Source organism: Ovis aries, chromosome 2 (genome assembly GCF_016772045.2).
Source record: "Ovis aries strain OAR_USU_Benz2616 breed Rambouillet chromosome 2, ARS-UI_Ramb_v3.0, whole genome shotgun sequence".
NCBI lineage: Eukaryota > Metazoa > Chordata > Mammalia > Artiodactyla > Bovidae > Ovis > Ovis aries.
Window position 1 is genome coordinate 57,255,671 of NC_056055.1, and position 23,239 is coordinate 57,278,909.

The 23,239-nt window shown below is 41.6% G+C and overlaps 1 protein-coding gene across 12 annotated transcripts in view; it reads right to left on the bottom strand.

The window, feature by feature from the left end:
* Positions 1-23,239, bottom strand: part of TLE4 (TLE family member 4, transcriptional corepressor) — a 161,541-nt gene that overhangs the window by 109,843 nt on the left and 28,459 nt on the right. For 8 of the 12 annotated variants that reach the window (XM_042243318.1, XM_027964472.2, XM_027964469.2 and 5 more), the window contains exon 5: positions 10,447-10,509. The exons of the other annotated variants lie outside the window; for them this stretch is intronic. In XM_042243318.1, the coding sequence (XP_042099252.1) occupies positions 10,447-10,509 (63 nt within the window). The remainder of the gene's footprint in view (positions 1-10,446; positions 10,510-23,239) is intronic. 12 annotated transcript variants of the gene reach the window in all.

Below are 23,239 nucleotides of genomic sequence, written 5' to 3' on the forward strand. Positions count from 1 at the left end.
CTCACGCACAAGCTTTATCCACTTTCGGGCAATGGGCTCTATTACTGAGTAGAAATCGACCTCCCTGTAACTTCTTCCCACCCAATTTGCCTCTGACTTCTCTTCCACAGTAGTGCACCTCAAAGATTTGAAAACGGCATGATTCATGTTTTCAATTTTATCCATTCTAGGTTAAACATCTCGAGGTCAGTCTCTCAGAGACGCATCCTTCTAGATACTCTTCTGGTTGTGCCCAACATGCCCATCCAGATTCAAGCGGATCCTGAGCAGATCAAACCCCAGTAAAAGTGTCACTCCATGTCTATTAAGTCAGACTAAAACCCACTGAGCCTTTTTCAGCAGTTTACTAACACAAATAAGCTTTAAATTTAACCAAAATCCTTCTAGTCAGTCTTTCCTAAATATTATTCCAAGAAATGTTAGTCCCCTAAGAAATTAGGTATTACTTACACAAAACAAAATTTTAAAACTCACAAGATTTAATTCACCTAACACCAGGCAAACTGCTCATTTGCTCAGTTTCAAATCTCAAAAGAGGGCAAATACATATGCAGGCCTTTCCAAACAATTTTGGCTGTGGAACTTTGGCTCTCAGGAGACACTTTAAAAACTGTCGCTTATGTCTTTCTCGTACTGACCACGTGGCCTTGTTTTCTTCATTCTCACTCACATGCAGGCAAGGTGTTCTTTACTGATATGTCCAATAACCTCTACAGGTCCAGAGTCTTCCAACACAAAACTCTGCAATGTTGGAAATGTTCTGATCTGCGCTGTAGCGCCTAGCCACATATGGGTGGATACTGAGCACCCGAAACGTGACTACTGTGACTGAAAAACTGAGTTTTTAACAATATTTAACTTTGAAAAGTCAAAGTGAAAGCATTAGTCACTCAAGTCATGTGCACTCTCTGCGACCCCATGGACTGTAGCCCTCCAAGCTTCTGTGTCCAAGGGATTCTTCAGGCAAGAATACTGAGGTGGACTGTATTCTCTTCTCCAGGGGAACTTCCTGACCCAGGGATCAAACCTGGGTCTCTCACACTGTAGACAGATTCCTTACTATTTGAGCAACAAAGCCGCTCATATTTAACCTTAATTTAAATCTAGATAGCCACTTATGGCTATGGCTACTATACTAGACAATGCAGCTCTAACTTAAGGTACCTCAAAGCTTTCAGTTCATTTCAGTCTCTCAGTCGTGTTTGACTCTTTGCGACCCCATGAATCGCAGCACGCCAGGCCTCCCTGTCCATCACCAACTCCCGGAGTTCACTCAGACTCACGTCCATCGAGTCAGTGATGCCATCCAGCCATCTCATCCTCTGTCATCCCCTTCTCCTCCCACCCCAAATCCCTCCCAGCATCCGAGTCTTTTCCAATGAGTCAACTCTTCACATCAGGTGGCCAAAGTACTACAGTTTCAGCTTTAGTACCATTCCTTCCAAAGAAATCCCAGAGCTGATCTCCTTCAGAATGGACTGGTTGGATCTCCTTGCACTCCAAGGGACTCTCAAGAGTCTTCTCCAACACTACAGTTCAAAAGCATCAATTCTTCAGCACTCAGCTTTCTTCACAGACCAACTCTCACATCCATACATGACCACAGGAAAAACCATAGCCTTGACTAGACGGACCTTAGTTGGCAAAGTAATGTCTCTGTTTTTGAATACGCTATCTAGGTTGGTCATAACTTTTCTTCCAAGGAGTAAGTGTCTTTTAATTTCATGGCTGCAATCACCACCTGTAGTGATTTTGGAGCCCCCCAAAATAAAGTCTGACACTGTTTCCCCATCTATTTCCCGTGACGTGATGGGACCGGATTCCATGATCTTCATTTTCTGAATGTTGAGCTTTAAGCCGACATGACCTTAAAGCTTAGATCCAGTAATAATCCAACTGCTATCTAACAAAAAGTCAAAGAAATGAGTCACGTTCTCAAATATGCACCCATTTTCTTGGACACATATTGATAAGAGTTGGCATTGCTGCCTTTGGAAGGAGGCCTGCATTTGATTACGTGTGTTCAAAATAATGATTTGAATTATTTTTCTTTTTGTTTATATTCACAGATGCCAAGGCAAAAAAGCCTACAGAAAAAAAGTTCTCCCTCTTGAGAACCATCTTTCATTTCCTAAGGGGAAGCAGGTTATGATGCTACCATAAGGATCTCACCAAGTGTCCAACTGTCAATCAAAATACACGACCATGCAGAACAAGCCAATTAGTCAACCATGGAACATGGGACAGGATTATGCTCTCTGATGCCTCACTCAGTGTTGTAAGAAATAATATTTTAAATGAAAGGTTGCCCAATGTAAAAAGTAAAAAACTGGTCCAAATCCTCTAAAGCCCCAACCCAGGTGTATTAGTCATTTTAGGACATTCCTTAGACATAACAGCACTGTCACAACACATTACCAACACTGATAAAATGGCACTGAATGCGAAGCAGACGTGACCGGTGAAGGTTGCTGGCACTTAATGAATGATCTCGGAAGATGGTCTTACAGTTGTCACTGCATACTTATCAGGAGATCTCTGGTGATTTCAGGCAGGTTCTCCTACATCAAACCACGTTATCCACAAGCCATTGATTCCTTACAAAGTTAACAAGGAATAAGACAAGTTAACCTGGTGCCATTATGAGGCGAGAACACTGCCACCAGTGCATGTAACCACTGCACACTGTTCATTCCCTCCCTAAGGCACAATATGAAAGTGACTGATCACATTTTTCAACTTCTATTCTACAATTATTCTATACATGCAAAATGCAGTTCAGAGTAATTCAGTATCATGTTAAGCTAGGTGCCAAAAAAAACCCAGCACTACACATACAACCGTATCTCATAACATAGTGAAAGGTTTTGTTTTTCATCAAATTAAAAGGACCAAATTTATGGAAAGTAGAAATACGAAACAGAAATTCATGTGTCATTTGATTTGACTGGCTATCTTAGCCTATTGGAACTTATGCTATCAGTACTATATAATTGTAATTACTATATAATTGTGTACTGTTTTTCTACTATTTAAATGCAAGGTAGACCACCTAAATAAACCTATAGAATTCTAGAGAAAACACAACTGCTTGGTACTACTACTCGTTAGAAAAGCTAACAAGGAAATAAAAACTTTTGAGTTAAAATTAAATTTGCCCCCAAAAGCATTCAAGGTGGAATGTTCCCTTTTCTTTAGATAAATATAAAAATAGAAGTAAAAAGGCTTAAAATTTTTACTTCTAAAAATTCTAATGATCAGAGAGCTTTTTTGCTAAAATGTGTTCAAAATAATGATTTTAATTCTTTTTTTTTTTCCAAGTTAATAATCACAGATGCAAGGCAAAAAGAGCTGCTCACTCCAATCTGGGCTCCTCCACAGCCTCCAAGAAGCCTGCTTTCTGCTTAAAGAACTCAAGGAATAAAAAGCCTTAACAAAGGAATTGCAGAGGTCTAGAGGAGGAGGATAATATTTATCTCCTTGGCACAGAAGGCCCTAGAAACAAGTTGTAACAACCTGTCGAAAACAACGTTAAAGATGAATAATGCCATTTCTCCAAATCTAACGATGACCATGGTTTAATAAATGGGAATTAGGGAGCCACTGGTCCTAAAGAACCACTTCCTGTTCTTTCACCCTGTCCAGTGAGGTACAAACATATCTTTCAGGTTACTTCAGGCTGTGGATACAAATGGCTTGAAGTCCAAGACACTAAAATGGATCAAATTTGATGCTGCAAAACAATCAACCTGAACTACTTTTTCTGAGATGTCTTAAAATTCCACAAAACCAAGAATGACTTATCCAATTTATTTTCCATGATTTGGAGGGGAAGGAAACTGTCAAAAAATAGTGATTTCATTTTTTCCAGCTCAAGGACAAGATGTATGCATAAGAGTATGTCTGAGATAGACAAAGGGTATGTCTGAGATAGATATAATTTAAGGGCTCACAAATGTTCCACTTATTAGAAGCGATTTCCTTAACAACTTTTCCAGTTTCAAGCAGCATTTTCCTTCCAGCAAGGCTACTATAAAAAGTGGCAGGCCTATGAGTGACCTCCTATATCCCATTCTTCAATTAAGAGCTGTCTTCAAAAGTCTCTGTGCTTTTTATAAAGCATGGGCATAAATACCGGCTGTGCATCTAGATCCAGACAGCCCACAGGGCCCATCACTGTTCATGTCGGGTTCCTTTCCACCCTCTGTGGATGTATGAATGATAAACAATACCTGAGGGGTGACTCTTTTCCCTACACTTTAGATCCTGGAGGAGATTTCTAAAACAAGAACTATGCATTATTTTATCTTTTACATGATTGCTAAAATATGGGGTTGTGCTGATTATACAGTCAGAGCTAAAGTTTGTAACAAACACATACCACTGGTTCAATATGACTTCCCTTCAAATCAACACTAGCAATAATGCTCACTATTTTATGCATAGCACTGTATCTAGAAAGAACTGCTAGCTGTCTCCTGAAATCATTTCTCTTCTGTTAGTTTAAGTTTTAGCTGGGCATACTCAGCTAGGACTACACTTCCAAGTCTCACTTGCAACTAGCTATGGGCACGTAACTAGGCATTGGCCATTGCAAAGTGAGCACAAATGGGAGCAGCATTCACATTATGTCCTTAAAAAAAGAGAAAGCACATGTCCTGTCTCATCCTTCCTGCTGGCTGGGGGAGGACATGGTGGTGCTAGGCCTGATGAACATCAACACAGAAGGAAGTTGACTTCACAATATTGTGGAGTCACCAAATTAGCTACAGGTGCTGCTATGCAAACTGTTATTTGAAAGGAAAACAAACTTGCCCAAATCACTGTTCCTTTAGTCTCTTTAACAGCAGCCTGATACCCAGCTAGGGCTTTTACATGATCAATAGTCCACAAAGGTCCATCTAGTCAAGGCTATGGTTTTTCCAGTGGTCATGTATGGATGTGAGAGTTGGACTGTAAAGAAAGCAGAGCGCAGAAGAAGTGATGCTTTTGAACTGTGGTTTTGGAGAAGACTCTGGAGAGTCCCATGGACTGCAAGGAGATCCAACCAGTCCATTCTAAAGCAGATCAGTCCTGGGTGTTCATTGGTAGGACTGATGTTGAAGCTGAAACTCCAGTACTTTGGCCACCTGATGCGAAGAGCTGACTCATTTGAAAAGACCCTGATGCTGGGAAAGATTGAGAGCAGGAGGAGAAGGGGACGACAGAGGATGAGATGGTTGGATGGCATCACCGACTAATGGACATCGTTTGGGTGGACTGCTGGGGTTGGTGATGGACAGGGAGGCCTGGTGTGGTAAGGTTCATGGGGTTGCAAAGAGTCGGACACAACTGAGCAACTGAACTGAAGTCCTCATACAGCAACCCTGCAGTACAGGTGTCCCATTTTTCAGATAAGAAAACTTCAATCCAAAAAAAAAAATAAAAGTATTGCATTCAACATGATAAAAGAAGCAAGTGGCTAAGCCAGGATCTGGTCCCAAGTCTGCCTGACCTTGGGCTCTTAGTACACTGCTTCACGCATAACCTAATTCTTTCAATGAACTCTGCTCCCTATTAGGGAAGCAACAAGTTTCTGAAAAATACAAACATTACTCTGGGGAAAGAAGACTTTCAACTATCACATAATACATTACCATCTACTGACCTATAGTCTACTAGGGGTTTGAAGTTCTCAAATGTCTTAAGAACACCTATTGGTCATCATGAAACATACTCTATAACCATCTCAAAAATAAACTATTCCATTTTATAATTCAAGGGGAGGAAAGTCCAAAAAGCACAAATATCTTTTGAGTAAGATCCTTAGCTAGTGCCCAATATTTACTTAATGCTTAATCTAATAGGATAAGAGAATACTTACTGGTTTCCCAAAAATAGTCCCTCCGTTCTGAAAGACAGTATTTCCTCCATTCTGGAAGGTGGTCTGTGCGGAGCTAACAACCCACTGCTGGAAGCAGCCCCTGGAGCTCCAGGCCTAGCTCACCTCACAGGAAGACCTCCAGCCAGCCCTTTTGGAAGCATTACCTTCAACTCCTCCCAGTTTTTACCAAGTCCCTCCCTCTCCAAATGCCTTGGCACCCAAAATAAGCCGGAATAAAATTCATTTCCCAAGAAATGTTGAAACAACAACAACTACTGGCATTGACTATCCCCAGTGCTTTACATTTTAATAATACACATTGCAAAAGGGGTTCCTTTCATCATGTATGGGAATATTACAACTCACAGAGATGAACTCTCCCAGTATAAAGCCAGTAAGAGCCAGAGCTGGTGTAAATGCCAAATTAGCAGAAACACTGTGCCCTGCTGCCAGGGTGTAACAAGTGGCACATAGTTTTCAATCTACGTCAGAATCTCCCTAAATGTATATCCCTGTAAAGGGGGCAAGGGGACACTGGAGATAAGGCCCTAAGTATGGACTTACAGTCATTCTTCAATTTTGCTGAGGGCTCCTAAGGTCTAAGGGTCTTCAAGCTATATCCTGAAATCATTGATGAAAAAAATGAGTTCATCCACAGAAACTACTTGGAAAAACAAAATTAACTCCAGCTAAGCCGCCAGGTATTTAAAACAGCCAGTCTCCCAGCAGGATTGAGATTTTTTTTTTTTTTTTTTTTGATAGTTCTGTGGGTAGAACACAGACCCCATCCAAAATCACTGCATCTCCTGAGGTGAGCTCTATAGGTTGAACACCTTGAAGAGCTGTCACCCTTTTGGATCTTTGCTGGCTGGGGAAGAGACAGGTGTTTACTAAATGGGAAAACTATTTTTGGGAGCTACAAGAGAATCACCCTTGAGCCCTACCTAATATGCCTCACTGAATTTTCAGCTAGTTCACAGTTCACAGGCTGTTGTTTTAATTTATACTTTTTTCCTCTGTAAGGACATCAGAGGAAGATAAGCAATACTCGTTCTTCCAGAGAGCAGTGAGTAAAAGGGGAGGAGGCCCGGCTCCAGATCCTCTTAGAAGGGAACTCAGACCTTCTCGGCTGTTGCTCAGCTACTATTGCCAGTCAGCCTCAATAGCTGCTTATTATTATGTGCCAAGCTACACAAGGACAATCCCAGGTAATCCTCAAAGCAATCATATGCGCTACATGCTATTATTAACGTCATCCTATTGATGAGGAAACTGAGGCTTAAAGAGGCAAATCACTTGCTAAAGGTCATCCAGCTTAACTAGGTTATAGTAAGCCATGCAATTTGTAACAGGGAGCCCAGCACCAGACTCAGACGTGACCATCATCATCCCTGGCCATCTCCTGCTTATGGAACTGCCAACAGGAAGCTGATTATAGTTCCTCCTCAGCAAACGAGACTTGAAGTGAGACAGAGAACTTCCCATTTACTACTCTGAGATTTGCCTTTGAAATCTGAGGGCCACAGGATATAAAGAAGTCTTACCCATCCCCTAACGCCAAAAGAAAGTGGGAGAAAAGAGCAGCTTCAGGTAGATGAGGACTCACTCATAGGTTTCTTGAAATCCTGATTTAAGGATCCTGTGAAATTTTTAAGAGTTGTAAGAGATGATTACTCACTTCATGTAAACAGTTGGCAATATCTCTGGGACTCTGGAAGTAGCTGTGAGTGCAGTAAGCACATCACTGAAATAAGAGATGGGCTATAATTTTTTAAAGTGTTTTAGTGAAACCTAGTAAGAAAATACTTTTCTCTGATGTTACATACATAGACATACTCCAAATCCTTGAGTTATAATTATATAACTTATTTCCCCCTCAAAAGTCTTGTAGGTAAAACTAAATTTATCCAACAGTTGTCATCCAGTACTATATATATTTTTTTAATTTTAGAAAATGCAGTACACTAGACACAAGCGATATTAAGTAGGTACATTAATCAGCATATGGGAGCTAAATTAAAAATAGATTTATTTAGGTGTCTGGAAATTTACCTCCTGTTCCTGGGAAACTCCAAAAAATACCTCCAATCACTGTCCTGTCGCTTACACACTATAGTCTTTAGGCCTAGTCTTTTTTTTTCTAAATACTTTTAGAAATAAAACCACTTTTATTTACTTTTAGTTTCATTTACTTTTTAAATAAAAATATTTCACAATGAATTCTAATACCGCAGCTGCCATCCTGGCAGCAAGACTGTCACACAGAGAGCTGGTGTTAAGAGATCAGATTAAAAGCCTTCAGTCCCAGCACCAAGTGACGCTTGCAGCCATGCAAGAGTGATTTTCCATGCCTCTGAAGAGACAGGAAATAGAATTCATCTTCCTCTAATAACCTGTCTCCTCCCCACCCTCCAGATTACAGTCCATCTGGCCTCAGGATAGAAGCGAGGAGTGTGACGCTCACAGAATGCCCAGAGGAGGAAACAAGGTGGGCAGTGTTCAGACACAAAACATCACAGAGGCCTGGAATGGACAGGAACAAACATGTCAGAGGCCCACACATTAAAGGATATACACACACCTTAGGAAACTAAAAAAGGAAAAGCCAATTAGATCCAAGGCAAGCAGAAGAGAAGACATACACAGAAGCGGGACTTAGAAAACCGTGACACAGGTCATTCACGACACATGTCAAGGATTTCAACCAAGAAATGCCAAAAGCATTAGGGAAATAAATAGCAGTGAGATTATGACGCCCATCCTCCCAGCTTAAAGCAGAAAAGGAGTTGCCAGTATCTCCCTACGGCTTTCCTCTACAGGGTACAACTTCCTGAGCCAATTAATTCCAGTCCAGTCTTGCTCAGCACCACTACCATTACACATTCTGTTCCTACCGGGCCTGCTCACACAAACAACATAACTCACGTGGGAAAACGACCTACTGGCAAATGAGCTAGCTCCACCAACACCCTAAGATCTCCTCCCACATCTGAACATAACCCCACAGATCCCACAAAACATGCCACGGGAATAAGCTGTACTGGTAATTGTGTGTAGGAGTCTGTGCCTGAGGAAGTCTAAAATCTAACACCACCCCAAGAAAAATTCAGACTTCTCCTTCTGCCTTGGGGAACAACACCTTAGCCTGTCCATAGCACAATCGGTTACACATTCTTCCCACTGGCCATCTCCATAAAGCAGAGCTGCTTAAAGAGACACATGCTGGTCTGGATCAGGCAAGGGGCAGTCAGACTTCCTAAAGAAATGCAAATGAGCCCCTTTAGTGCTTTCACCACTCCATGTAATCTGGTCAACAAGCAAATCCTGAGTAGAAATAGGTAAATGGGGATACAGTGGGTGGTGGTTTTGTGGTCACAGCTAAAGGATGAGAAAGACAATACATCCTTTCTCGTTTGTGATCCACAAAAGCATTTGAATTCAGGATGTTAATTTAAGTCCACAGTTTGTGAATACAAGAGCCTCTAAAGGATATATTCCCACTGAAAGGTCGTCATGGCTATTGAGATCTAACCCAATAATGACCAAATAAGAAGTCAGACAGGGATCCACATACCTCTAACACACATGCATGTTCAAACACCGGCTGCATGCTAACCTCAGCGCATGCCCACTGGCAGACAAGCAGGTGAACTGCCCTCCTGAAAAGCAACGTGACACAACCAAATGGTAGGAGTAAAGTGCCCTGGTGCCTTCCAGCCCACGGCAAGCACTGTGGCTGCAAGGCATACAGATACTCCATTTATTAGCTTCTTCCTTCTTACAGCTGATCTGATCTGAGCAAATGAAGAACTCAGTAGTCCAGAAGCAAAAATTCCCTCTCCAGCAGGGGCACCCAAACTTTGTAACTACTAAAAGCAAGCAAGCAGAGGGGGAAGGGAAAAAAAAGCCACCAGGAAGCACAATGCAATCAAAATGCACCTTCTCATCCCACCCTGTGCACACCTGTGGGCAGCGTGCACATGTCCACCAGTAGGAGCAGAAGCAAGCAAGGTGAGCTGCTCGCTGGGCTGTGGTGAGGTGTGAGGCCGTGGTACTGAGAAATGAGTCCACTGAGTCCATCTTTTGTGTCTTTTCCCAAATGCACCCACTATATAAAGATTTCATCAGGTAATAAGAAGTAACTTTTGAAAAGCTGCTGGCCAAAAGTTACATTAGCTTGTTTACTATGAAAAGCCTTTATGTTTGATATAGCTTCTGCCAACTCTTAATGCTCAGTGACAAAAATGTAGAACCAGCTATTGTCCCCTAGGCAATTTTTCAATCTGCCCTGTTAGATGCCGTTATGACAAAATCATAATTCTGAGCAACACTACATAGTCTAACAACAGCAAAGTATTTTAACAACTGAATTTCGCTTAGCAAATCAGAAAATACTCCATTATATAAAAACAACTATATTCCAATGGATGTTAGTAAGGTGTGGAAGTTGGAGTGCAGACATTGTATCTCAGAAATATGCAATGCAAACACCAAGAGACAGACAAGGCCAAAGAGTCAAGTTTTATCCGCAAAACCACTAAGATGGTACCTTCTAGCCCAATGCTTGAAACCACCTGCCTTACCTCTTGGGACAGGAAAGGAATGACTTGGGCACAGATAGCGTTCAGCCTCTTGACAATCTCTGCCTGCAAAAGAGAAAAAAAGAAAAGAAAAAAAAAAAGGAAAGGAAAGCAATAAAGAGAACAGTCAGCTGGTTACAAATTCCCAAAATATTAGCAGGATGATTTTAAAACACACTTTATATTCTGGCAGGAGTATTTCCAAAGGAAGAGGCAAGCTATCATCAGCATGCCCATTAGAAGGAGGCAGTGACAACAGTGCCACATTAATACCACAATTTATTAACCAGCATTCATCTAAAAAAGTCAATCTTCACACAGCAGAACAACATAAAAAGGAATTTCATTTTCATGACTGGAAATCTGTTTTCAAAAGCGTTTAACAGGACCCTTATTCATTCTATGTGGTTCTTTATAAAACCTTGTCTTTGAGTTTAGATGGTAAAGACACATCCTTCCCTACACCCCAACTTTTCTTAGTAACTCACTGCTGCTGCTGTGGCTGCTAAGTTGCTTCTGTCATGTCTGACTCCATGCAGCCCCATAGACGGCAGCCCATCAGGCTCTGCTGTCCCTGGGATTCTCCAGGCAAGAACACTGGAGTGGGTTGCCATTTCCTTCTCCAGTGCATGAAAGTGAAAAGTGAAAGTGAAGTGTCCAACTTTTCATGACCCCATGGACTGCAGCCTACCAGGCTCCTCGGTCCATGGGATTTTCCAGGCAAGAATACTGGAGTGGGGTGCCAGTGCCTTCTCCAGTAACTCACTGGACTTCTACATTTGTGGCCTTTGCTTTAAACATCGGCACTGGGATTTCATGATCAAGTCTCCAACCTTCCAAATGAACAGCACCCAACCCACCCACGTGACCTAATTCAGATCCTTAGTTATATACTGCTGGGAAATACCATGTTTTTCTCAACCACTAAAACTTCCAAATGTGCCCCATCAGGGTTTTCAGTGTGCAAAAAACCAATTGTTTATATATGGAGACTAACCTCAGGAACATTAATTAACACGGTACTACAGAGCTGTAAAAGTCCCAATAATGTCAGATAATAGTTTATTCTCTATTAATTTTGTAAGTGTTCAAATTTTAGACAAATAGCATGTTACAGTAAGTTAAAAATAAAAAAGAAATACCAATACATTTTCTACAAAAAGCTACCCAGAGCTTCACTGATCTTCACCTAAATTTATATTAGCAGACGGCTCCATATATAGTTTGGGCTTCCCTGGTGGCTCAGAGGTTAAAGCGTCTGCCTCTAATGCAGGAGACTCGGGTTTGATCCCTGGGTCGGGAAGATCCCCTGGAGAAGGAAATGGTAACCCACTCCAGTATTCTTGCCTGAAGAATCCCATGGATGGAGAAGCCTGGTAGGCTACAGTCCATGGGGTCACAAAGAGCCATGTAGACACAGCGTTTTTATACACATACATACAAAAATTTTTTTCCAGTTTTATTGAGATATAATTGACATACAACACTCTATAAGATTAAGATGTACAGCATAATGATTTGACTTACATAAACTGTGAAAAGATGACTGCAGTTAAGTTCAGTTAACATCTATCAAAATAGCTTATTTTTAATGACGGAGTAGGGAAAAGGAGAGGCAAGAACTGATGGGAGACAGAAAACAAAAAGCAATTTCTATCCCTGAGACATTCTTAACATAAATTCCATCCACAGTCAGTTCCTCATTGTACAAGAGGACAAAAATTCTCCTTTTCTTGCTAAGTCATAACCAGAATGACAGCGACACTCTACTTGTGCAATCTAGGTTTCCTTCTTTCCTCAGCAACCCTTTTGACTTTGTGGCTATGCGATCTTTCAAATACTTGCACCTCAAAAATTTTGCCAGCCAACAGAAAACACAAATTCACCATGAAGTTTCAGACCTCAGCTTTCCATTCCAGCCTGCATTCCTAATAGGATGGACAAAAACCCAGCACCAATAAGCAGCAGTGAATAAGGACCCAACTGTGCTGACCTGATTTAATTTACTGCCCTGGCCCTGTGGAGCATTTAGCTATCCTTTAAGAATGCTTAAACCACCATGAAAAGCTGCAATGGGAATCACCAAACCACTCTCCACCTGGATGAACATACCACAGTGGTTATAGGGTGAAATTCCAGCGCAAGCTGAGAAAATAGAGTAGCATTCACCAGACTGAAAGCACTAGTCTCAGAGGCATTTGGTTGTTAAGCTTTTTGTAGGGAGAGGTGGAGGGGGAGAGAATAAAAGATAATGAGACACTTTGGGGCAGACCAAACTGATGATTCTAATGCTCAGAACCATCTGCCAAGCATATTTTCCTCATTATGTTGTTTACATAAATAAAATAGTCCCTTGCTAGGAGGGTTGAAAAATGTGTGGGCACATAAGAAAACTGAGTTCTTTAGTTTGCCTACATAATCTAGGCAATAAAAACTACTCTAAGGAAACTCACTCATCTGGCAAAATAAAAACCAAGAAGTATTTATTTTTCTCCTTTAATTTGGGGCCAAGGCTATGTTAAGTCTGAGCAACTATGAAAACACAAATCTACACTTCCTCAAAAATGAATGTAGAAAAGTCAGAAAGTCCTTTTATTGATTCATGTACGTTAACACACATACACAACAGAACGGGGGATGGCAGGGGCAGAAACCTTCCAAACTTTTGTCTTTAAAGGTCTGCTTTTGTCTAAAAGACTTCTTAATTTCTCTAAGTTGTCACGCCAATGGATCGTCCTGGTCTGGCTAATTGGCATCAGGGGGGTTGGATGCGTGTGTGTGATTTCATAAAATTAAGCAGGTCATTCCTCACTTTGAAAGCTAAAGTTGCCTCGGAAACGCTGCTGCTTCCACGGTCATCTCATTTTGCCTCTTTTGTCCCACAGGACCCAGCTTTAGGGAGGCATCATTTATTTACAGGCCTTTCCACTGGGCTTCACCGATCAGCCAATAATACTGTGGACACACACTTCTAATGGCCTATGTTTTGAAACTGAGTCTAATTTAATGGCGTGGGGCCCAAACTCCTTTTCCAGCACAGCCATTAAAGGATGTAGGTTATTGCTGTTGTCACCATTGATATTTGTCATTGTAATGTAATTAGGGCCCTAAAATGATGCATTACAGCCCTTGGCACAGCTTCTATTAAAATCTTTTCTTCTGCTCACTGAACTGCGACCTGCTTTCTGATGAATAACAGACAGACAGCTTTAGGGTAAGGAGCAGATTCATCAAAGAAGTATTTTTCAGCTTTGCAGAAAGAAAGGGAGTGTGGGGGCGGGGAGACAACCAAGGAGGAAAAGCACCAGGGGAGGAAAAGCCACAATACACATTTGAATTTCATCTGACCACTTGAAATTCTGATTGCATCTGACGAATCTTGCTTAGACAATATATTCCCAGTCTTCGAATCTCATGGTTAATCAGGGCTCTAATCTGCTATCCATCAGCCTATGCCAGCGCTGTAGCTTCCAATCAAATTTACAGGTGAAGCGGCTCATGCATCCCTGAGCAAGTCCATTCACAGATAGCCCATTTAAATGGGCAGAGATTCTGAAATACTGCTGTGGGGCTTTCTGGATGTTATCATGGTATTCAGTGCTTTATGGAACTGCTAACTATTGCTTCAGATGCCTGTGATATTCCAAAACAGCATTAACGGCCCCCATAAAAGAACAATTGCTCATGCCAAAATATAACAAAATTATTGTTTTTGCAGCCATAGTTTGTCAAATACATTAACAATTTTGACACTATTACAACTACCTCAATCCATCAAGATATTCATTTTTTTTTAAATTCCACACGTATTTTCCTACCCCCAATTGACTAGCATTCTATCTCCTCTTCCTATAATTTCCCACACTTATGCCACCCTCCAATAAGAACCAATAAAAACAATGACCATCCCACTAAAAAAAAACAAAAATCTGTTTGCACAAAATATTTTAGGAAAAGGCAACTTAACAAAAAGGGCATTCTACGAAAGTCCCTTGGTTACGCACTTGACACCTGGCACATGAATGCTGACAGGCTAACTAACCTCCCAAAGTGGTGATGGCCAGCAGACTGGCAGCATGACCAGTTAGTAATGAAACAGAAAAACACTGAGAAAAACCATCTATACCCTTTTTCTTCACACTCCAACTCAAGAATCACTGCAAAATTTATTAACTACCTTGCATCATGGGAAAGCAATGTCATGCACTGGAAAGAACGTCACAATTCAATCCCTTAAAATGTATCAAATACTAAGACACATTATATCACATAAATTCTTTATTACTTGTAACAAATTACACTAGTTAAGACAAAAAACTAGTTAAGCCTACACTTGAACTGAATTACATCCCCTCAAATCATCCTAATAAAATATTTAATTTTATTCTTATTTTGACTATTTCTGCCTATATGATTTCCTTTAAAAAATTTTACTTTAATGACATAATAAACTTGAGAGAAAGTACAGATTAGTTTATCAAAGACAAGCATCAAAAGTAACAGTTTAAAAAATGTTTGTGTTTTTGTTCTCTCATCAAAATAGGAACAACACTACTATACAGTATTGTTGAAGTAAAACAGAATAACAAAACAATGCTATTTCAGTAGCCAGTGGGGTGAGAGGTAGGTGCAAAAAAACAATTATAGTTTCAGGAAAACATTCTCAAAGACTAACATTTCATAATTAATTTTTTATACAGCAGTTTCTCTGCCAAAAAAATTTAAGATGAATCTATTTATTGTATTATCAAGAACATATACCATATACATAAACACTAAAGAACTGAAAAAAAAATCCCCACTTATTCTGTCTGAAATGCTTTTCAGAATAAGTACAAATAAATCCAACTCTCTCCTTTAAGTCCCTTTTACTACTATAGAACCAAGACTATTTCTTTTAATTTCAATCAGAAGACAAATTACCTTGATTTGTTATTGATTTGTTCTAAATTATTTGAGAAACAGTACTATTTCTGGAACTGATCCTGCCTGTCCACAGATTAAAAAGTCAGAAGACTAAAGAGAAATTCTTCCCAACTTAATAAACATAGGAAAAAAACATGTGAGTTGTAGTATTCCTCTAAACTGACAACAAGTGTTTATCTCATCATAAAAATTCAACTTTACAAAAGACGTAAGAACATGTTAATAAATAAAATTAACTGTATTTTTTAAAAGCCAGACTGGAATAAGGCTTAGAGATTTAGATCAAAAGTATTGTCAGCATTACTAGCAAGCTGATAAACCAGATACATACAGGTGATTATTTTGCACAAAATATTTTATACTGCTCAATAAAGCAATATAATGAAGTAGTAACATTGCAAGAATCTATTTAACAGGACATCTATGAGTTCCCTAAAGGACTGATTCAAACTAAGAAGACTTCTTTTTTTCCTGAAAAGTATTAAGACAATTCTAAAAGCTCTCATCATTCTACCTCCTCTAACAAGAAAGAGGTACTATATAGAAATACTCAATTATATTACCTTGAATGATATGAAAGTGCCAATAATCAAATATTTTTTATTCACTCCCCTTCCCTAGGGAGTAGCAATGAGTCTATTAATTGTAGTAACTCAAGCAAGGTCAATTTGCTTTGTGTTTTGAACCCATGTTTATTCCACTTACTGCGTGCTAAGTGTCCTTTAAAAGTACCCAGCGAGCAGTTATCTGCATACACTGAGGGTCCCCATTCCTTTGTTCTAACAAGATAAATGAGTGCAGTGCTAGTGCAGGAACACACGGGATGATGCCTTTCCCAGAGAGTACCACAGAATGCCTACATTTCATGAAACGCTTCCCATCTGTCCCCAAAGGTGAAGCTGTATTTCACTGATGCAACTCTGCAATAGTTTAAAAAAAGTGCCCCGTGAGCTTTCTAGGTCTTTAAGGGAATTACCAGACATTTGCTTGCCCTACCAACACATTCTGGGCTGTGGTTATAGTATTTAAATACTGTTCCTAATGGGATGAGTGATAGTTTATCATCGTTGAGAATGACAATCATTTTGCCCGTGAAAGTGAAGTGAAGTTGCTCAGTCATGTCCGACTCTTTGCGAACCCATGGACTGTAGCCTACCAGGCTCCTCCGTCCATGGGATTTTCCAGGCAATAGTACGGGAGTGGACTGCCATTTCCTTCTCCAGGGGATCTTCCCAACCCAGGGACTGAACCCAGACCTCCCACTTTGTAGACAGACGCTTTACCATCTGAGCCACCAGGGAAGTCCCAATTTTTGCCAGACAGACATCCAATTACTCCCATAAGGTCAAATCATTTCAGTTCTCAGGTCTGAAAAATACTGGAACGAATGGTAAGGTTATACTCAGTTCTACCAGAGGGGTGGGGCAAGGACCAGCCTTCACAGAACCAGATGGAACTTTCAGAGACCTGATGACTGAGTCCAGAGACACTCAAGTTCTGCTCGTGCTCATTTCCTCTGCACTTGTCGGCCAGCATATCACACACCAAGACCTGCCAGCTATTTTCTGGTATCTCGTGAGTCTCACTTACTCTCTGTCTTCTTTTTTCTTCCCCACTCTTTCCCAATGACATAAATGTACAGGTGCCTAGAATGTGGACCTACGATTAAGCATTTTCATTGCTGGTAATAGTGAAAGGGACAAACATTCCTTGTGCCCATAGTAGGAGAGGATCAGTCAGTTCAGTTCAGTTGCTCAATCATGTCCAACTCGTTGAGACCCTAAGTTCTAAAGTATGCCAGGCATCCCTGTCCTTCACCATCTCCCAGAGCTTGCTCAAACTCATGTACATCAAGTCAGTGAAGCCATCCAACCATCTCAATGCTCTGTCATTCCCTTCCCCTCCCACCTTCAATCTTTCCTAGCATCAAGGTGTCTTTTCCAATGAGTCAGTTCTTCACAATAGGTGGCCAAAGTATGGGAGCTTCAGCTTCAGCATCGGTCCTGCCAATTAATGTTCAAGACTCATTTCCCTTAGGATTAACTGGTTTGATCTCCTTGCAGTCCAAGGGATTCTCAAGAGTCTTCTCCAACACCACAGTTCAAAAGCATCAATTATTCGGCGCTCAGCTTTCTTTATGGTCCAACTCTCACATCTATACATGACTGCTGGAAAAACCATAGCGTTGATTAGATGGACCTCTGTTGGCAAAGTAATGTCTCCACTTTTTAATATGCTGTCTAGGTTGGTCATAGTTTTTCTTCCACGGAGCAAGTGTCTTTTAATTTCATGGCTGCAGTCACTGTTTACAGTGATTTTGGAGCCCAAGAAAACAAGGTCTCTCACTGTTTCCATTCTTTCCCCATCTATTTGTCATGAAGTGATGGGACTGGATGCCATCTTAGTTTTTTGAATGTTGAGTTTTAAGTCAGCTTTTTCACTCTCCTCTTTCACTTTCCTCAAGAGTTTCTTTAGTTCCTCTTTGCTTTCTGCCATAAGGGTGGTGTTATCTGCATATCTGAGGTTATCGATACTTCTCCCAGCAATCTTGATTCCAGCTTGTGCTCATCCAGCCCAGCATTCTGCATGATGTACTCTGCATACAAGTTAAATAAGCAGGGCGACAATACACGGCCTTGACAAACTCCTTTTCCAATTTGGAACCAGTCTATTGTTCCATGTTCAGTTCTAACTGTTGCTTCTTGACCTGCACACAGATTTCTCAAGAGGCAGGTCAGGTGGTCTAGTATTCTCACTCCTTAAGAATTTTCCACAGTTTGCTGTGATCCACACGGTCAAAGGCAAGATCATTCACCTTTATTTTCCCCAGCACGATCTATATGATTCACATTCATGTGAGAAATGTCTGAAGATAGGAATTTGAATATTGGAATAAAACTAGCAAGAAAATCAAGAACAATAATGGGTCTTCCCAAGTTCTCATCAAGTATACCTATTCCCAGGAAAGCCACAAGGCACCTTTCATACAGAGAGCCAAGCTCTACTTTTCAGTCTGCCCTCTTAGACTGGGCTGCAGGCTTCCTCTATTCTCAGTTATCAGGTCTCTGAGCAGCTCCAGCTGACTGTTTCTCTACAGCCATATTCCTCAGCATTTCCCTCTCCCATGTCCTTTCAGTTCTACAGTGACCCCCATCGGTTTCCTCTTCCTCCTCCCAATTACATAAAATTCCAATTCTTCAAAGCCATCACTGCCAAGATAACCCTTCTATCCCCTTCAACTGTGTCATCTATTGAATAAAATGGTTCTTTTCAAAACTGGAGTTGTGCTCTTCCACAGCCTGCACTCCTGCTGCCCCGTCAAACGTGTGCACTGCCATCCGGCACGTGCCTCCACCCACAGGGCTGCCAGAGTTCTGACCCTGGCATTAAAAACGGGGCTGAATCAAGCCTGGCAAGGATAAGTGAGCGGCCCTCTGCCTGGAGCCACCTTTCTCAGATCTCATGGCTCATTCCCTACTCATCCTTTCAGTCTCGGTCCACACAACACCTCCTCAGACATCTTCACTCACCATCCTCGGAGACTTCTCCCTGTTATTCTCCAGCTCATTTACAGTCTTCTTCACAACGTTTATAATCACCTGAAATTATCTCAGCTATGTTTTCGTTTACACGCACTACAGGAGTGCTTCTCAAACTTTAGTGTGCATAATAATCACCTGGGAATCTGCTTAAAATCCAAGCTAGAGTGGGGCCTAAGAGTCTACACTTCTAACAAACTGCCGAGTGACACTGGCCCTGGAGGCCTGCAGACCACACTCCGAGTAGCAAGGTTCCCGAGAATGCAGGAGCAATGAGGGCAGAGATAGATCAGTCTATACCCCAACCCTGATTTGTAGAGAACACTCAGAAATACTTGTTGAATGACAGGTCCGGTGGTTGGAATCTCCTGGAATCTTTTGCAAGCATGCTAACATTGTCTGGGAATAGTTAGAACACTTCAACCATAAAGGGATACCCACCTAGAGGAGAACTGCTTATACTGATTTGGTATGCTTACCTACCCAACACACAACTTTTCTGGCATTTAGGATGGCACACTGCTCAGAAAGAATAATAAGTAATCACAGCAAGCCACAAAAGGAAATGCAAATCCACTCTGGACAATTCCTGCTTGATAAGTAAATGATTAAAGCTTTCATTCTGAAACCCTGGCAGAATGTGTGTTTTAAAAGATCATCTGAGAAATACAAAGGAGATGGCACTCAACCTCCTTTCTGAGATTATTCATACCAGATTGTGATCACCTGACCCACTGGAGACAGGGTATTTGTTAGATGGCATGCTAGGAGGACACCTTGTATGGTGAGTCATGATAAATCTCCCCAGTGGTATCTCCAGAGTGAATTAGTAACGATTCTATCAGCTCAAGAGAAGGCCCTAGCAGGGCACCAGCACCCCTCACAGGTCTCATAGGAAAAGCAACTCCTGACAGTTCCAGGTGTAGTGGGTCACAGGGGTCATACACTCGAGCTCAAGAGTAGACTACCGCAGGCCCATCTACCCTGCTCAGACGTCAGACACTCAGTGCCAGGCTTGGGGAGAGTGGACACAGCCACAGAAGGAAGACCCCCTTAGAGATGATGCCATCGGAATCCCTTCCAAACAAGGTCCAGGAACTGCTGCAGCACCACACTTATGGGATCTCGTGTATGGATTTAGATACACAAACCCAATCCCCAACCCCAGACAAACCTGTGTGAATATGCTCACTGGAACAGGGTTCTAACACTTAGAAAGTTTTAACTTCAGATTTACTAATCCCCTGCCTGTTCCTGCAGAGTTTTTCCATCACTGGTGCAGCGTACAACACACACAAGTCCACCAGAACTCACTGATTCTTCACCCAAACTGTCAGTGATTCACACAGGTGCGATTCCTATGAACTGGGAGAAGCTGCCAGTGACAAGCTGCTTAGGAAATTAATTTAAAAAGAAGTCCCATACCACAGACTCAGAAATCAGAAAAAGAACAGTATTTTTTCCTATCATCAGGCTCACATTTACCTCTACATGTTTTCTTCTTTAATATTTTAGCAGGCAGCTGAGAAAATTAAACGCGTAGAACATGACTTATCATCTACTTGTGTTCCTATATTCCTAGTTACTTTTAAAATGTATATTTAGCTGCTTTTTATTGTGCAGGGAGTTTAAAAATTTTAAACATGTGAACCTTAGGAACAGCCAAAACCACGAATATAACACTGCCTTTCTGTCCAATCAACAAATATTTATCAGGCACCTACAATCTGTCAGGCTTACTTGAAGTGCTGACACAGGGAGGGAGATACAGGAGTGAACAAGACAAGTGAGTCTCTGCTGTCATAGCGTTCACACTCAGGGGGTGGCGGGAGCAGGAGACAGAAGCAAACACAAGTGTATGGAGAGGAATTTCAGATGCTGAACCGTGCTAGGAAAAAGATAAAAGGGTGTGTGCTGGGGTTGGGGGGAGCTTGAAGAGAAAAGCCTGGGGAAAGGGGTGTATCTGGTTTACTTGAGAGGGCAAGGAAAGACAAACAAAGAAGCAACTTAAAAGTGAAATGTGGCTGGAAGCAGCACTGCACAAAGTAGGTTCTATGCCAAGCGATGCAGATGTTCTTAACAGGTATTATATACATAAAGAACTCCTTGGTCAGATGGCCACACAGAGCTTAAATAAAGTTAAACAGGTTTCTTTCCTGCTGACATCCCAGAGCCTCTCAATGGACAATGTGATAAATCTTTGAAAAGGTATATATAAAAATGCAGGACTAATCAAGCTTCTTTGACTGTGGAATCCTTTCTTCTCAGAGCTCTTAGAGGAGATTATATTTCATGGGAAGCACTAAGCTGGTCAATGGTTTCCAGCCCTAGATTTACACTAATATTAGTAGTGGATCTTTCCCAAACACCAACGCCCAGGCCTCACCACAGACCGATGAACTCACACTCTCAGAGGGGCGAACCCACACGTCAGCATTTATTTTAAAGCTCCCCAGGTGACTCTAATGCACAGAAAGGATTGAAAACCATTAAGCTGGAGCATGGGATGCATGCAATAAAAAAACAGAGTGGAAAATAAGGACAGAAAGGGTTCACTGGGGTCAGGCTGTGGAAGATCTTGAATGCCACACTAAAGAGCTTGAACTTTATTTGGGAGGCAGCAAGGACCTATCAAGGACGATTCCTAGTAAAGCTGTGATAAATACCAGACAGGAGGTCAAGACCCTCCAGGGCATTTCTGCTCTCCACCCTGCTTCTTGTCACTGATTGTGTTGGAGTGGCTGTGGAAGGACAGAAGAGATTTATAACCACAAAACATACCACAAGAGGAAAGATGGAGGATGAAAGACAATTTCAGAACAGGAACAATAGGAATTCCCACTGCACCACAAACGCAGGAAATTCAACAAGGCACTTTCAGATATCGGCTCTTTCATTCACTCCTACTCTAACCTGGGAGTGACAGTGGAATCAGAGGTGAATGCCAAATTGATCTGGACCCTTTGAAGTTTTTGCTTCCCTGGTGGCTCAGATGGCAAAGAGTCCACCTGCAGTGCAGGAGACCCAGGTTCAATCCCTGGGTCGAGAACATCCCCTGGAGAAGGAAATGGCAGTCCACTCCAGTATCCTTGCCTGGAAAATTCCATGGACAGAGGAGTCTGGCAGGCTACAGTCCAAGGGGTTGCAAAGAGTCAGACACAACTGAGCGACTTCACTTTCACTTGAAGTTTTTATATACTAGTACAGATGAAGACTAAATGGAAATAAACACAGTAACAGACAGCATGTGGTACCCAGGAGGTACACAGAGAAGCCCAACAACGTATGGGGAAGGGTGGAAGAAGCCCCTTCCTGCTGAAGTCATTACAGTGACTTTCCAAGGGAGAGAGCAACACCATGTGAGTCACATTAATTCCCTACTTTTTCAATACTTGTCTGTATACTGCCAGGCACTGTGTTACCCTCTGAGAAAAGAGGAGGAGAACAAGTCAAGATTTATAAAGCCCATAATCTAACAAATGAGACAAACACAAGGGAAAACAAAACCCTGGGTATTTTTAAATGCTTTCACAGGAGACACTTTTTTCCTGAGTAAGGTTGAAGTGAGTCTGCTAGACAAAGGAGAGAGGGCAGGGAAAAGGGCAAGAACATTCCACTAAAGGATCAGCCTGTTGCAACAGCCTGATTCAGATTCTACAAACAGGACTTGGGAAAGGGGACAAGATAAGGCCGAACAGGCAGGTCCAGGAGAACCCAAGGTACTGGGATAATCTCCAAAAGGGTTAGAACAGTTAGGAGACAACAGGATTACCCATGGTGAGTCATCTTAAATATGGTGGTAAAGGTACTACTACTCACGATCATGATCAGTATCATCCTCCGCATCCTAACATGCACAGATGCTTTCCTCTCAGCCAGGTACTTCACTTCAGTGGAGAAAAATTTTTAAAGGATGACCTCTGACCCCATTTTACAGATAAAGCCACAGAAGAGTAAACTGGTTAAGCCATGCACCATGATCAGATAGCTGGAGAGAAGGAGACAAGCGTGGGAGTACGGGAGAACAGCAAAAGACCAGAGGACTGACAAAGTGTGGCTACTGAAAGGGAAAGGCAATCATTACCTGCCTCTGGGTTTCTGGCTTGAGAAATGGGGTGGATGGTGCTGGCATTTCCTGAGATAAAGATCACAGGACCACAAGCAGGCTTGTGGGGGAGGATGTCATCTGGGGACATGTTGAGTCTAAGTACTTGTGACACATTCAAGGGAAAGGAGGACTAGGTTACATGCAATGGTCTCAGAGGAAAGATCCAGGCTGTAGGGAAAAAAATGAAGATTCATCTACTGAGAGTGGACAAGATCACCTAGGT